Below are 13448 nucleotides of genomic sequence, written 5' to 3'. Positions count from 1 at the left end.
TTCCTTTGTAGTCATGTGAGTGTACACAATAATAATAAACCCTACTATTTCAGCTAATGGTATGTGAACAGACCCTCCCCTACCTTTTTTACAACTATAAATAGAAGAGGGCAAACGGCTTTTGCATTACTTACAAGTATATGGGTGTATTCACGCCACCTTTATTATAGGCTGACAAGTATATGGGTGTATTCACGCCACCTTTATTATAGGCTGACAAGTATATGGGTGTATTCACGCCACCTTTATTATAGGCTGTTGCTCTCATTGTTCATAGAAGGAGAGCAACAGATATAAAGAGTGATAGTGACTGACGCAGTTGGAGCACCATCCGTCTGCATTCGCTCTAATGTAAAGAACATGGCAGAAGCTTTCTTTCGTCATGTTTGCTTACTTTGTTTCCCTGCTGATACAACTTTTTTCCATTAGAAAAGTACACGAACAAGAGGCAAGAAAACTTCCGCCATTAAAGTACACGAACATGAGGCAAGAAAGCTTCTGCCATGACTTTTACATTAGAATAAATGCAGCCGGATGGTGCTCCATCTGTATCAGTCACTCTGTTGCTGTTTATGTCCATTGCTCTCATTTTATGACAGATGAGAGCAACGGACTATAATAACAGTACTGTGAAAGTACCCTAATAACAATCCAATACTACCTGGTGCATCGATAATTCAGAGACTTGATCTAAGTAACAAAGTAGTACCATTAAACCTATCAATTGCTTCCTGACGCAGCCCTCCTGTAATTCCTCCATCTATCCGCTCGTACTTATAGCCTTCATACTCAAGAAAGTCTTCAAGTAAATCCAGCATTTTAGTCATCTGTAAAAGTAAATCATGTCAGTACATACATACAGATATACAATGCCAGATATACAGTATCATCGACACAAGTTGATTGCATCTCCCTTCATCCACTTTGGAATTTAATGACTATATTACATATTTACTTAAAGGGGTATTCCAATCTTGGTCAAACATGGGCAAGACAGTCGTCTGTAAATTGTTTTGACAAGTTATGGAGACGACACAGATCGCTGTGCTACACTATTTCTTTAACTGATATTTAGTTCTATGCATGTTACGGAAACAGTGTAGAACAGTTGCGATAGCCTGTTTCATAATTCCCGACCACCTCCGGGAGACAGAGACAAGTCTATTCCCATCTCAGGCTTCCTTCACATCTGTGCTGGAGTCTCTGTAAGAGGCTCCATTGCAGATTTCACCAAGAATCAGCGCAGAGAAAAGTCCGCAAGTAGCCGCTGTTTTAGCAGACAGGCTCTCCATTGTGGGACCCCAAAGACAGAAAGCCCACTCGCTAACTCAGCGGCTACTCACGGACTTTTCTCGGCTGCAATCACCTGTTTCGGAAGACGGAGACAAGGTTATTCCCATCTCAGGCTTCGTTCACATCTGTTTCTCAGATTCCATCGAAAATTGGCACACAGAGAAATCCGTGAGCAGCCGCTGTTTTAGCCGATGGGCTCTCTCCATTGTTGGGATCCCACGGCGGATACGAACGTCGGAGAATACAGTGCAAATGTGAACCTAACCTCAACCATGAAAGGCTGAGATGGAAATAATGCTTTACAGCATGCCCATTGTTACACTTTTAATGCCATCGAATTTTCAGCCACTGAGGTCACAAAAAATGGAGAAAGGGGCATAGACTGGGTTTAAATAAAGCACAGATCTATGTCAGCTCAGAACTGGCACAGATTTGCTTTTCAGGCACAGGGACTGCCAAAACAGGTGCCAAATTTATTAAGTGGCGAGTCTTGTAATAAGTTTGGAACATCTTTCTTCAGCACACTTCAAATTAAGACTGGCATCTAAACATCCGACCCTAATAAAACCCTGCCCCTCCCCCCATATTTTCTCTGACGTCAGAGTTTGTGGGTTAAACGTAGTTCTTTGTAATAAGGGAGCCTTAAAGGGAGCATCAAACTGCTGACAGGTTCCCTTTAAAGTCAATTTAGTTCTTAATGCAGATCAATGAGTGATCTGACCAGCGTCATACATCATTCCATCATCCTATAACGGCTGCCGAGAATTCTGCTAAAAATACCTGAGAAAAAATTAGAACTCTGTGTCCTTCGTCTTTTAACTTTTTTAGCATCTTTTGTAGCAGCATCAATTTTCCCGAAGATTTTACTAAGGAACTTCCATCATAAGATCCATTTGGCAACACTGGAGCCTCCTATATGAAAACACAGATATTAAAGGAGGTTGGAAATAGATAAATAATCTCATGTCAACCAAACATATTATAGACAGGGCTGGTAGACTCATATCTCTGTACAGTCATATGGTTGGTCCTATATAATGTATCCCTATGACTTTCACCATGCACCATCATGCCATCCATTCAAGCAACAGTCATAAATGCCAAAGGTTAGGGTACCTCAAGTTTTTAAACCAAGCATCCCCTACTCAAATGACATAAAAATACCCACAAGGCTATGATCACAGAATGTGCGGGTTTTCCAGCCCCGAATGGATTTCTCGTACTGATGACCTACCCACAAACAGGTCATCATTATGTGATCTGTGGAGGTCCAACACCTGAATCACGTATAGATCAGCTGTTCAGGAGCCAAATATGGACGGGGTGCCTGCAGGCTGGTCCTATTCAAGTAATAGGAGTGATGCTGCAATTCCCCGAACCCACTGCTATGCTATACTTGAATAGTAGCAGAAGGCACCTGCACCCCATACAGTAAACTGGATTTCGGCGAATAGAGGCTGCCAGAACACCTCATCTGTGTGGGGTCCAGCATGAGCACATTGGTACCCCGCATAGATACTATAAGTTGTGAGCTTATGGTATAGGAAATGTGCCATCCAGGACACATCAATATGCTAACTAAAGGAGGTGAACCATGCAACGGATGAATGACATGCTCTCGATACTTATGGCGTATAACCTTGTTGCTCAATGTCAAGATCATATGACACATTTGACAGTACATAGACAGTCTAATGCACTGGGTGTTTTTTATAATCTAAGGATATTTCAATGCGTATGGTTCTGTAGGGATATTTTTTTTAGCAAAAGCCTCTAATATTGTCTCCCCATTGGTGCACTGATATTATTCTTCACTGTATAGAGATGCCATGCAATGCATCTGCAGTATTAGTCTACGCTATTGGATTAATCGATCAAACTCTGTTAAAGGATCACCCAGCCATTGCAGCTACAACACACATTGACTGCATCAGGCACAAGGCTGAGCTCACTGTTAATGGAATATGACGAATGACCCTTCAATACCGAGGCCTTGGTGCAGTGCAGCAATAATTATTAGAAGTCATCACGGCCCCAGACTGAGGCCTGTAACTTTAAGAGGACGAAATATGAATAATGATAATTAATAGTACATGTGGCTCTGAGAATTAAACTTTTATCAGATATGCCTATGAGGTTAGACAAGGGATACAATGGGCACATGAACATACCCTTATGAGATCACAAAGAAATAGTATAGGAAGACAAAAGTCACCATTACATGTAAAACAACAAAATACTGGGTAAAATATACAGTATACAAAAAAATCCCACCGATATCCTACATATAGCTATAACACATGTGAATAGAGCATCAGTTTTCCTCCAAGACGTGAATCCCACTGCAAATATGGCCGCCAGTGCCAATCTTACCACAGCAGCAACAGGAAAGAGGTACGGATGGTTGCAGCACTTCTTCAAGTCCATCATGATATTCAGCAAGGAGACTTGGTTCCCACCTCCTTTGGAATTCAAGGCTTCAAAATTTCTGGTTAAAATGAACTTATAATACTTCCTAGATCAAAATCACAAAAATAAAAAAAATCATCAATGGAAAGAGGTAAAGATGAAAGGAGTGGGATACAATTAGATGTAATAGTTTATCAACTACAGACTTCACTGAAAATTTGCAGCAAAACTCATTATCGGTGCACCCCTTTAATGTAAGTAAGTAATATGAAATAAAAAATCTGGAAAATAAGTTTTTACTATATAAACATCTCATAAATTAAATATATGAGGACAGATTTATCACTGCTTTTTTGGTGTGTTTTTACTAATTTTGCAACCTTTTTAACCTTTTCAAAAATGCCTTTGGGTTATATGGTACATACTGTAGGTGTATGGTTTGGTGCGTAGGTGTGCGGTTTATATGGTGCATAGGTGTATGGTTTTGTATGGTGCATAGATGTACAGTTTATATGGTGCATAAGTGTGCAATTTATATAGTGCATAGGTGTATTTTTATATGGTATGCAGATATATGGTTTATATGGTGTGTAGGTGTATGGTTTATATGGTGTGTAGGTGTATGGTTTATATGGTGTGTAGGTGTATGGTTTATATGGTGTGTAGGTGTATTGCTTATATGGTGTGTAGGTGTATGGTTTATATGGTGTGTTGGTGTATTGCTTATATGGTGTGTAGGTGTATGGTTTATATGGTATGTATGTGTATGGTTTATATGGTGTGTAGGTGTATGGTTTAAATGGTGTGTAGGTGTATGGTTTGTATGATATATATATATTTTAAATTCAATGTTCAAAAAAGCCATAAACCTGTGTCAGACATTTTGATAAATCTGTTGCAAACAAAACACACTAGGAAAAAAAAAACATATGATAAATCTGCCCCGTGGAACAGAAAAAAGCATGAAGGAAAAGTGATGAAGTCTGGTATCTTGTAGGATTTCACTCACTTCTGCATTTGGCTAAGCTCCACTCGTACTATTAATTCTGTTTTGGCTGGCATGTTCTTAAAGACATCTGCTTTCAGCCTCCGCAGCATGTGAGGCCCTAGTAAGTCATGAAGTTTTTTAATTTGGTCTTCCTTAGAGATGTCAGCAAATTCTTCCAGGAAGCCATCCAGATTGCTGATAGAGAGACATCACATAAAAAGCATGTAGAGGGTTTGCATAAATACAGCTACATTTGTTTCAGTGGCAGGACTCCAATAAGCTGAGGGATGAAAGTTAGTAAACTGTGCGACTCACTGAAGGCAGAAACCTTTATGTGGACCGATGACAGCTCAATGGCTGAATGACAGCTGGCTAACATAGCTGAAAGCGTAAAACGGAACTCAACCTGCAAGGAGTTTGCACATTCTCCCCACTATCCAAACCACATGGCAGGTCTATTGCCCCCTGACGTGTCCCCCATTATATACATCAGGCAGAGAAGACCAGAGAGCTGGGGGCACCTACACTCCTTATTATATGGGAGACAGAAAAAGTGGAAGCCAATGGGCATGGTCGGCATATAGGTCTTTTTGGTAATTGGAACACATAGTTTATTGCATCATTCTGCTGAACCAGGAGATGAATAGTAAGGAGAGCCATAGACAGTTTCAATCGTTTGTTTTCTGCGGTATGATACTAATGTAAGATGTACCACATAAACATATCAGTCGCAAAAGAGAAAGAGACAGCTGGACGGATGGACGGACGGACGAACGGACAGACAGACAGACAGACAGACAGATAGATACATGATAGATAGATCATTTGGGTGGGCAGATAGACAGATAGATTGATTTGGATGGATAGATAGATGATAGATAGATAGATAGATAGATAGATAGATAGATAGATAGATAGATAGATAGATATGGATGGGTAGATAGATAGATAGATAGATAGATAGATAGATAGATAGATAGATAGATAGATAGATAGATAAGATTGATTTAGATAGATAGATATGGATGGGCAGATAGATAGATAGATAGATAGATAGATAGATAGATAGATAGATAGATAGATAGACGATAGATAGATAGATAGATAGATAGATAGATAGATAGAGAGAGAGATAGATAGATAGATAGATAGATAGATAGATAGATAGATAGATAGACGATAGATAGATAGATAGATAGGAGATAGATAGATAGATAGATATTAGATAGATAGATAGATAGATAGATAGATAGATAGATAGATAGGAGATAGATAGATAGATAGATAGATAGATAGGAGATAGATAGATAGATAGATAGATAGATAGATAGATAGATATTAGATAGATAGATAGATAGATAGATAGATAATATATGTACATTTATTTTCCATAGTCTTATTTGTTTTGTACATAACAAACACATCTTGCATTACTGTTCGGCAATATACCTCCATTTACATAAATATCTTGAACCCAGTGTAAAATCTTATTTGTGAATCTCTCAGTATGAAATGCTTTTTACATTTTTAAGCCGTCCAAAAATTCATGCAAATGATTTATGCAAAAAAGCGCGCTCGCAGGAAAGCTATAATCAATATGCATTCCCCGTGACTCATCAGGACTCGCACTCAGTTGTTGGGAACAGACAATCCCTCCCACCGATGAATTATTCATGATTTATATTTTTCCACTGTCGGAAACAACTGATCTTAATGATGTTGACAAGACTGGAGTCGGTATGACAGCAGCCAGCCATGAAACAAAGGAAGAAAGAAGGGCATACAGAGGCCAAAACTCACAGGCCGCGGCCGTGGGGAGATGTTGGGACTGCAGTCAGGTTAATACAACCGGCATCTGTTCTATCTCATAGCTGCAGATTTGTTGACCTTGTACTTTGGGTTACAGTGAATACAGAGAACTTTCTATGCCAAGTATGTGATTAAATACACGTACCCCAGTATAATCCAGTTTTAAGAAAAATGAGGGTCATGAATAACAGTCATTTTTATTCTGCGCTACCTTTAGGCCCCTTGCAGATGTCCGTGGGCTGGCTGTGATTGATCAGGGGAAGCAAAAGCATGGCTACAAAACCGGACAGGAACAGGACCTGCCCGGTCCGCATACTGATCCATGTACACTGTTTACCAACAAGTATTTGGACACCTGTGGTCCAAGCAGCAATTACAGCCTCAACCCTCCAGGCTTTCCACAAGTCTTTGTATGACGGCTAGTGGGATTTTATTCCATTCAGCTTGGAGAAAATAGGTAATTTCTTTCACCGATTTTGGTTGGCTGTTGCACCCCCTAGTTTGGCGATCCAACTCGTCCCAGAGGTGCTCAATAGGGTTCAAGTCTCATCTCTGGGCAGGCCAGTCCAGTCGGTTAACCTGATTGTCACTGTACCAAGTCATGGTAGACCTCGCTTGTGTAATACACAGTGTAATACAGTGTAATACACAGTCATGTGCATGGACCCATAGAAATGAATGGGTCAATGTACTATTCGGGAAAAACCTAGATAGCGTCTGCAAGGCGCCTTAAAGGAAACCTGTCACAAGGAAAATTCTAGGGGATGAAAGTTAGTAAACTATTTACTTTTTGTTTACCCCATTTTAAAAAAAATGGACAGACGTTGTCAATCACTGTCCCATATAGGGCTCGCAATCTACATTCCCTATCAGTATGTCTTTGGAGTGTGGGAGGATAAAAGAGTACCCAGATGAAACCCACACAAACTCCTTGCAGATATTGTCTTTGGTCAGATTCAAACCTAGGACTCCAGTGCTGTTAGGGCCCGTGCACACGGAGTAAACGCGCGCTCATTTTTGCATAATACACGTGTAAAGAATACACGTGTAAAAATCAGACTCCCATTGACTTCAATGACATCTTTTACACATGTAAAAAAAATGTGCCAAAAAAACATGCAAAAAAAGCACAGTTTTTGGCGCATTGTTTACACGTGTAAAAAATGTCATTGAAGTCAATGGGAGTCTGATTTTTACACGTGCATTCTGCAAAAATGAGCGCGCGTTTACTCCGTGTGCACGGGCTCTAAAGATGCAGTGCTAACCACAGGTCCACCCGTCCTTATAAAAAGCATATACTAAAACAGATATGTTTGGAGAACAATCCTACAGAACTGAAGGGTTCGTCCCTATTCCCTCAGTAGTTGTAGCACTGCGGACCTGAGTTTGAATATGACAATGGGTAAAATCTGTGAGACTTTTTTATGCCATTTTTGTTTTTGGATGGGATGGGCCATCAATACTGTGAACACGGAAATCCTTTAATAGTTATTTATTTATTTATTCGCTACAATGTTCCGGCCTTGTTGGCACTTACTTAAATCTTTCAGGGGTGAGGAAATTGAGAAGGTGGAAGAGCTCCTCCAGGTTATTCTGTAGCGGAGTTCCAGTTAGCAGCAGTTTGTAGTCAATCTTGTAGCTATTTAATACCCTAAAGAACTTGGAAAAAAAAGTTATGTGGTGGCAGTCCAGGAAAGAAAAAGTAAGAATTAGATGACTAGCACACTAATAGTGTTGAACTTCTGTTTTACAAAAATGGACGCAGATGACAATAGTATGGACAGTGAAAAATAGAATCAGACTGTTAAAGATAATAAAACAAGGGGGCAAAAATTGCTCTTGTTTACTGCCCCTTTCTGTCATCTGTGTTCATCTATATGCAAAAGAGGAAAGAACGAAAGAGTTGGAAAGTCACTTGTGTGAACTGAGAATGGGGTCAAATAGCTACGTCCAACCTTGATTCTCATTCCCGTGCACTTAAGATCATAATTTATGTTACCCTTAAGGTCGGGCCTCCATGTTGCGGGAACACTGCAGCAAAAAACGCCGCCTATTACAGTACCTGCAAAGTGGATGGGATGCTGGCTAATCCCATCCACACATTTCAGAAAAAAAATCTGCAGAGAAAATGTAATTTTTGTAAATCGCACTATGCCAATTTTACCATGGAAACTCTAGTATAAAAGAGACAGAAAGTCCGCAGAGGAAAATTCTGTGGATTTTCTGTGAAAAATGTTGCAGTCTTTAACGGCTGTGGCTCACAAAAATATATTTAAATGGGTTAAATATGAGGGCCTTAACATAACAAAACACTGTTCACCTCTTCTCGATCGTCTGTTAGGGAGCATTCACACGGAGTAACGCGGCGCTGATTCTGGCACGATAACTCGTGTAAGAATCAGCGTTGCAAAACAGAATCCCATTGACTTCAATGGGTTCCGTTTAACGCGTGCAACACATTGAAATCAATGGGTTAAAAAGCTTCCCATAGATTTCGATGTATTACACGCGTTAAACGGAACCCATTGAAGTCAATGGGATTCTGCTTTGCAGCGCTGATTCTTACGTGAGTTATCGTGCCAGAATCGGCGCCGCGTTACTCTGTGTGAATGCCCCCTTACTCTGGTCTCAATGTTAGCAGGATCCTTGCTGCTGTCCACATCCTGGTGTCTGACACACACAGGAAACACATGAATATTCCCACTCAGCCCACTGTCTGAAAGGAGTCGATGCTTTGGTCATTGACTTGCAGACTTGGTATCTCCAAGCATTTCCGGTGTGTATGAGGGCACTAAGAACTGGAGAGCAGCGGATACTTGGGCAGTGTATATACTAGAGAGGTAATTACATACATTATCTGTAGAAGGGGAACAATTTCTTGTTCAATACTATTGCTTCATATTAGTACATAGAGTTTTAACAATAACTTACTTTCGATTGGTTGTTTTTCAGTCGGTGAGCTTCATCCACCACAAGACATGCCCATTCAATGGAGCCCAAAATGGCATGGTCAATGGTGATAAGCTCATAAGATGTGAGGAGCACATGGAATTTTATTTGAGCTTCTTTCTAGATAAAAAATGAAATGTTGAGTATCATGCCATTAGTATAAAAATGTTGACATTTTTTGTCTTTATATCTTACAATTATAATTAAAGGTATCATAACTTTATAGCGTAAATGTCATAAGCGACCCATACACTGAATACTCATATAAGCAACACGTACTGTTGAATAGACCACAACTTTATCAAGACCAGATGTTCCTTGACAAACTTTCATTTTACTTTTATGCATTATGGCCTTTTTGAAAAGACTACTCTAGTAGGCCATTTTTCAATACGATGCAACTGATGTGCAACTTGACCATCTTAAAAGGGTATCACTGCACCCTTCCTAATTCCACCATAAACATGGATGTCATCTTCAGACAAGCATAAATGTTTATTTACTCATAAGAGTGATCTAAGCCAATGCCAGATGGTTTATCCCCTGTAGATACAAAGAATCGGACTTGATCAAATCCAACATGTCCGACTTAGACGTCCATGGCATCTGCCATACATGCTGATATAATTTGTATGTCCAGCGTTAAGACCAGTACCTAAAGGGGTGTCTGTATTAAAAAAAAAAAAAACTACACAAATAAATAAACCGGGTCCCTCATTTATGACTGGCATCTGTAAAACAGAGAGAGAGTCTCATGATGTCAATGGGAACAGTGTAATGTGTTATTACCCTTATGGTGGTGCTGCAAAGGAATTAAACATTTGCATGCTCCATTCTCCTGCAGATTACAGGTGTTCACTGAGAGTCCAAGGCGGTCAGATCTGAAGACTGGGACCCCATGTAGCGCAAACACCGCAATTTTGGCACAGTGGAAATGCTGCGGCTAAAGCCATGGCGTTTTACAGTACCTGCAAAGTGGATGGGATTAAGGCTAATCCCATCCACATGTTGCAGAAAAATATCCGTAGCGGACATGCTGTGATCTCAGAAACCACCATGTTTTTGTAAATCATGGCATGTCAATTATATCTACAGAAACACTGGTGTTTTCCGCACAAGTATAGGGACAGAAAGTCCACAGAGGAAAACTGCGGAGTTTCTGTGAAAAGAGCTGCAGGAAAAACCGTGATGCGATTCCGCGTGGTTTTTCCCGCATTGCTTTTTGGCTGCCTTTCACTCTGTGGGGCCTTAGTCTAAAGGCAGTTTCTAAAAACCTGAGGGGAAAAAAAAAAATCATCCCCCAGGGATAAAGAAGTGAGGCTATACTATGAATATGATGACTCTTACTTTCATTCGAAAGACCTTCTTGCCGCTCTTGATGGCATTGTCTTCAAAGGAGAATTCGTTCTCTCTGATAACCGCGCGGCTGTCTTTATCACCAGTGTAAGTCACAACGTAAAACTCTGGCGCCCACATCTCAAATTCCCGTTCCCAGTTGATGATTGTGGACAAGGGAGCGCTGACCAGGTAAGGACCTTTAGAATGGCCCTGAGGAAAGAAAAAAAACATTACATGGTATAATATCATACATAATTGAAATTAGCCCTGAGTCTCCAGCAAATGAAAACAGGAGGTTCTTCACTTTTTATTCTTTAATTATGCACTTCTAACTTTACAACAAAAACCAAAAACCCTCAGATCCCAGGACTCACCTGTATAGGGAGCGACCAGACAACCCCTCCCCAACGCCGCTCAGTCTCACCCTCTCTACCCTTTAAACTTTCATTCCATTTTCTTGTTTGCTTATAGGCTACTCTTTATGTTTAGCACAGAGGGTTTACTTATACTATGTTATCTGACATACATAGACTGTAATCCTCAAAAGTGCTGCTACCTTCGTTCTTTTTATTGTAAAATCTAGTAAAAAAAATTATTGAAAGAGGAGAATCATAAAACCAAGACAACAGGGATACAGTCGGTAACCCACCCAAACACAAGCAGAACCATCAATGAGACGTCCCAGATAGAGACAGGAGAAAAAGGAAACAAAACATAGGGGGGACTGGGGAGTAAGGAGGGATGGGAGACGGTAGGGCATGGGATGGGCTGGGATAAAAGGGGGGAAATCAGGGGGAATTCCTCAAACCCACATCCAAGCTAATGCCGGGAAATGGGAGGGTGACTTAGGTTGGAATTATATTCAGAGGTGTCTTGATATTGTCTAGTAGAACCTGGAGAGGATAAATTTGAGGTTCTTCACTTGTCTTCATGCTATGTGTCCATTCCCACAGTGAATACAGCAAACCTTCGGACCCACTACTTTATTCCCCATGTAGTTATGGTAAATCTGTACCAATAGGTGTGAACTGAGAGTGGTCTGGGCACCAAGCATCAAACATGGCTGCTTTCTCCTACAAACTGTGCCATATCTGCTCACAGGTTATGAGTGGCCTCTTTTACTTTGATAGAGTTGAGTAACACTACCAGACTTGTTTAAGCAATACCTTTCTTCAATGGGCTGAAGTTCAAGTAGTGGGGCTCCTCCTTCGCAGACATTTAGGGCATATCCCATTGGTGGAATATCCAACATTAAGGGCCCATTCTCTGAGAGTGATTTTGAGACAGAATGGCCAAATTCAATGGGAGGCAGAAGTCATAGCGAGAAAAATTATCCCACTGAGTAGGCCCAATCATATACTTATAAATTTATCTATATACATGTCTGACAGATACAGATCCTACCTATCTCTAAAATGAGCCCTCTAGCCTCCATCCCCTGGCTTTACCCACCGCAACCTTGCTGACGATGAAATCCAGACTGTCCTCAATTGCTGTGCTTTATGGTAAAATAACCCCCTTAGAAGTGACTGGAAGTTAGGGAAATAATGTAGCTTACTATGAGATCCACATCTATCAGACATTTATGGCACATCCACAGGATATCCTATAAATGTCTTTCCTAGGAAAACCACTTCAAAACAGAGAAATATGTATTATAATTTTCTCTATACGTCCCAGGAGCTCTGTCACAACCGCTTCTCTCCTATGTCTGCCTGTAAGACAACTAGCCGGCTCAGAAGTTTCCCTGCACTGCCGATAAGACAAGAGATATTATTAAAGATGCAAAGAACTGGAGTTGGTGGTCTATACCCAAGTAACCCCTGGAGAGTCTGTGGTACAAAGACATAAGTCAGCTGGACTTCAATGCAATATTGCAGATACTTTGCAGGATCTCCCCCAACCTACAGGTTTGGCAACAGGCTGAAGCTTCTAACCTGTAGCTAGTACCAAGTGCTCTCACTGTATAAAGGAGATGGGTTCACTTTAATTGAAGCAATATAAGTTCCTTGCATGCTCTAATTGGTCCACTGTCTGCCTAATTCAGCCTTTTTGCAATATTCATACCATGTACTGTCCCCAAAGTAACTCTATCCCCCTGTCAATGTATTAAGAAAACACCATCTGCCATAATGATATGGTTCTTTGTAATCTGAATTAAAAAAAGAGAGAAAAAATCAGACACAACATCTGTTAGTACCAGGTTGGTCACACGTGGGACTGATCAAACAATCCATGTTTGTCGCACATAGTGCACTGACTTAATGAGCGCTTTTTATTAAAGCAAACACTGTATTGTTTGTCTTGCCTGTGACGCAATATACTTCTCCATACTATACATTCAGCAAAGGACGGCCATTAATCAGCAGAGTCAGAGAGTCTATGGAAATCACACATCATTTCTGCTGACAACATACATTGCAATAATACTATTTATATCGCTATACATTGATATGGCTCTATAGTTCTCTTGATTGGAGGATTAACAGCAAGCAGCAGAATTGAATATTCCTGCCCCTACTAGCTGCACCACTCCCAAAAAAAAAAATACGTATACAGTAGTATTCTTAAAGAAGACCTCCAGTATATACTCACCCCCTCATCCCTACAACCAGACCTGACAGTATATTACACTTTGTACGTCTCTTATGCATTATGCATT

The 13448-nt window shown here is 40.4% G+C and overlaps 1 protein-coding gene across 11 annotated transcripts in view; it reads right to left on the bottom strand.

Moving 5' to 3' along the window:
- Positions 1-13448, bottom strand: part of CHD5 (chromodomain helicase DNA binding protein 5) — a 133781-nt gene that overhangs the window by 47039 nt on the left and 73294 nt on the right. For all 11 annotated transcript variants that reach the window (XM_075279768.1, XM_075279777.1, XM_075279778.1 and 8 more), the window contains exons 15-21: positions 10796-10996; positions 9431-9568; positions 8037-8158; positions 4712-4885; positions 3667-3808; positions 2074-2205; positions 710-827 (exon numbers count right to left, since the gene is read on the bottom strand). In XM_075279768.1, coding sequence (XP_075135869.1) covers positions 710-827; positions 2074-2205; positions 3667-3808; positions 4712-4885; positions 8037-8158; positions 9431-9568; positions 10796-10996 — 1027 coding nt within the window. The remainder of the gene's footprint in view (positions 1-709; positions 828-2073; positions 2206-3666; positions 3809-4711; positions 4886-8036; positions 8159-9430; positions 9569-10795; positions 10997-13448) is intronic.

Source organism: Leptodactylus fuscus, chromosome 6 (genome assembly GCF_031893055.1).
Source record: "Leptodactylus fuscus isolate aLepFus1 chromosome 6, aLepFus1.hap2, whole genome shotgun sequence".
Lineage (NCBI taxonomy): Eukaryota > Metazoa > Chordata > Amphibia > Anura > Leptodactylidae > Leptodactylus > Leptodactylus fuscus.
This window is presented reverse-complemented; position numbering and strand designations above follow the sequence as displayed.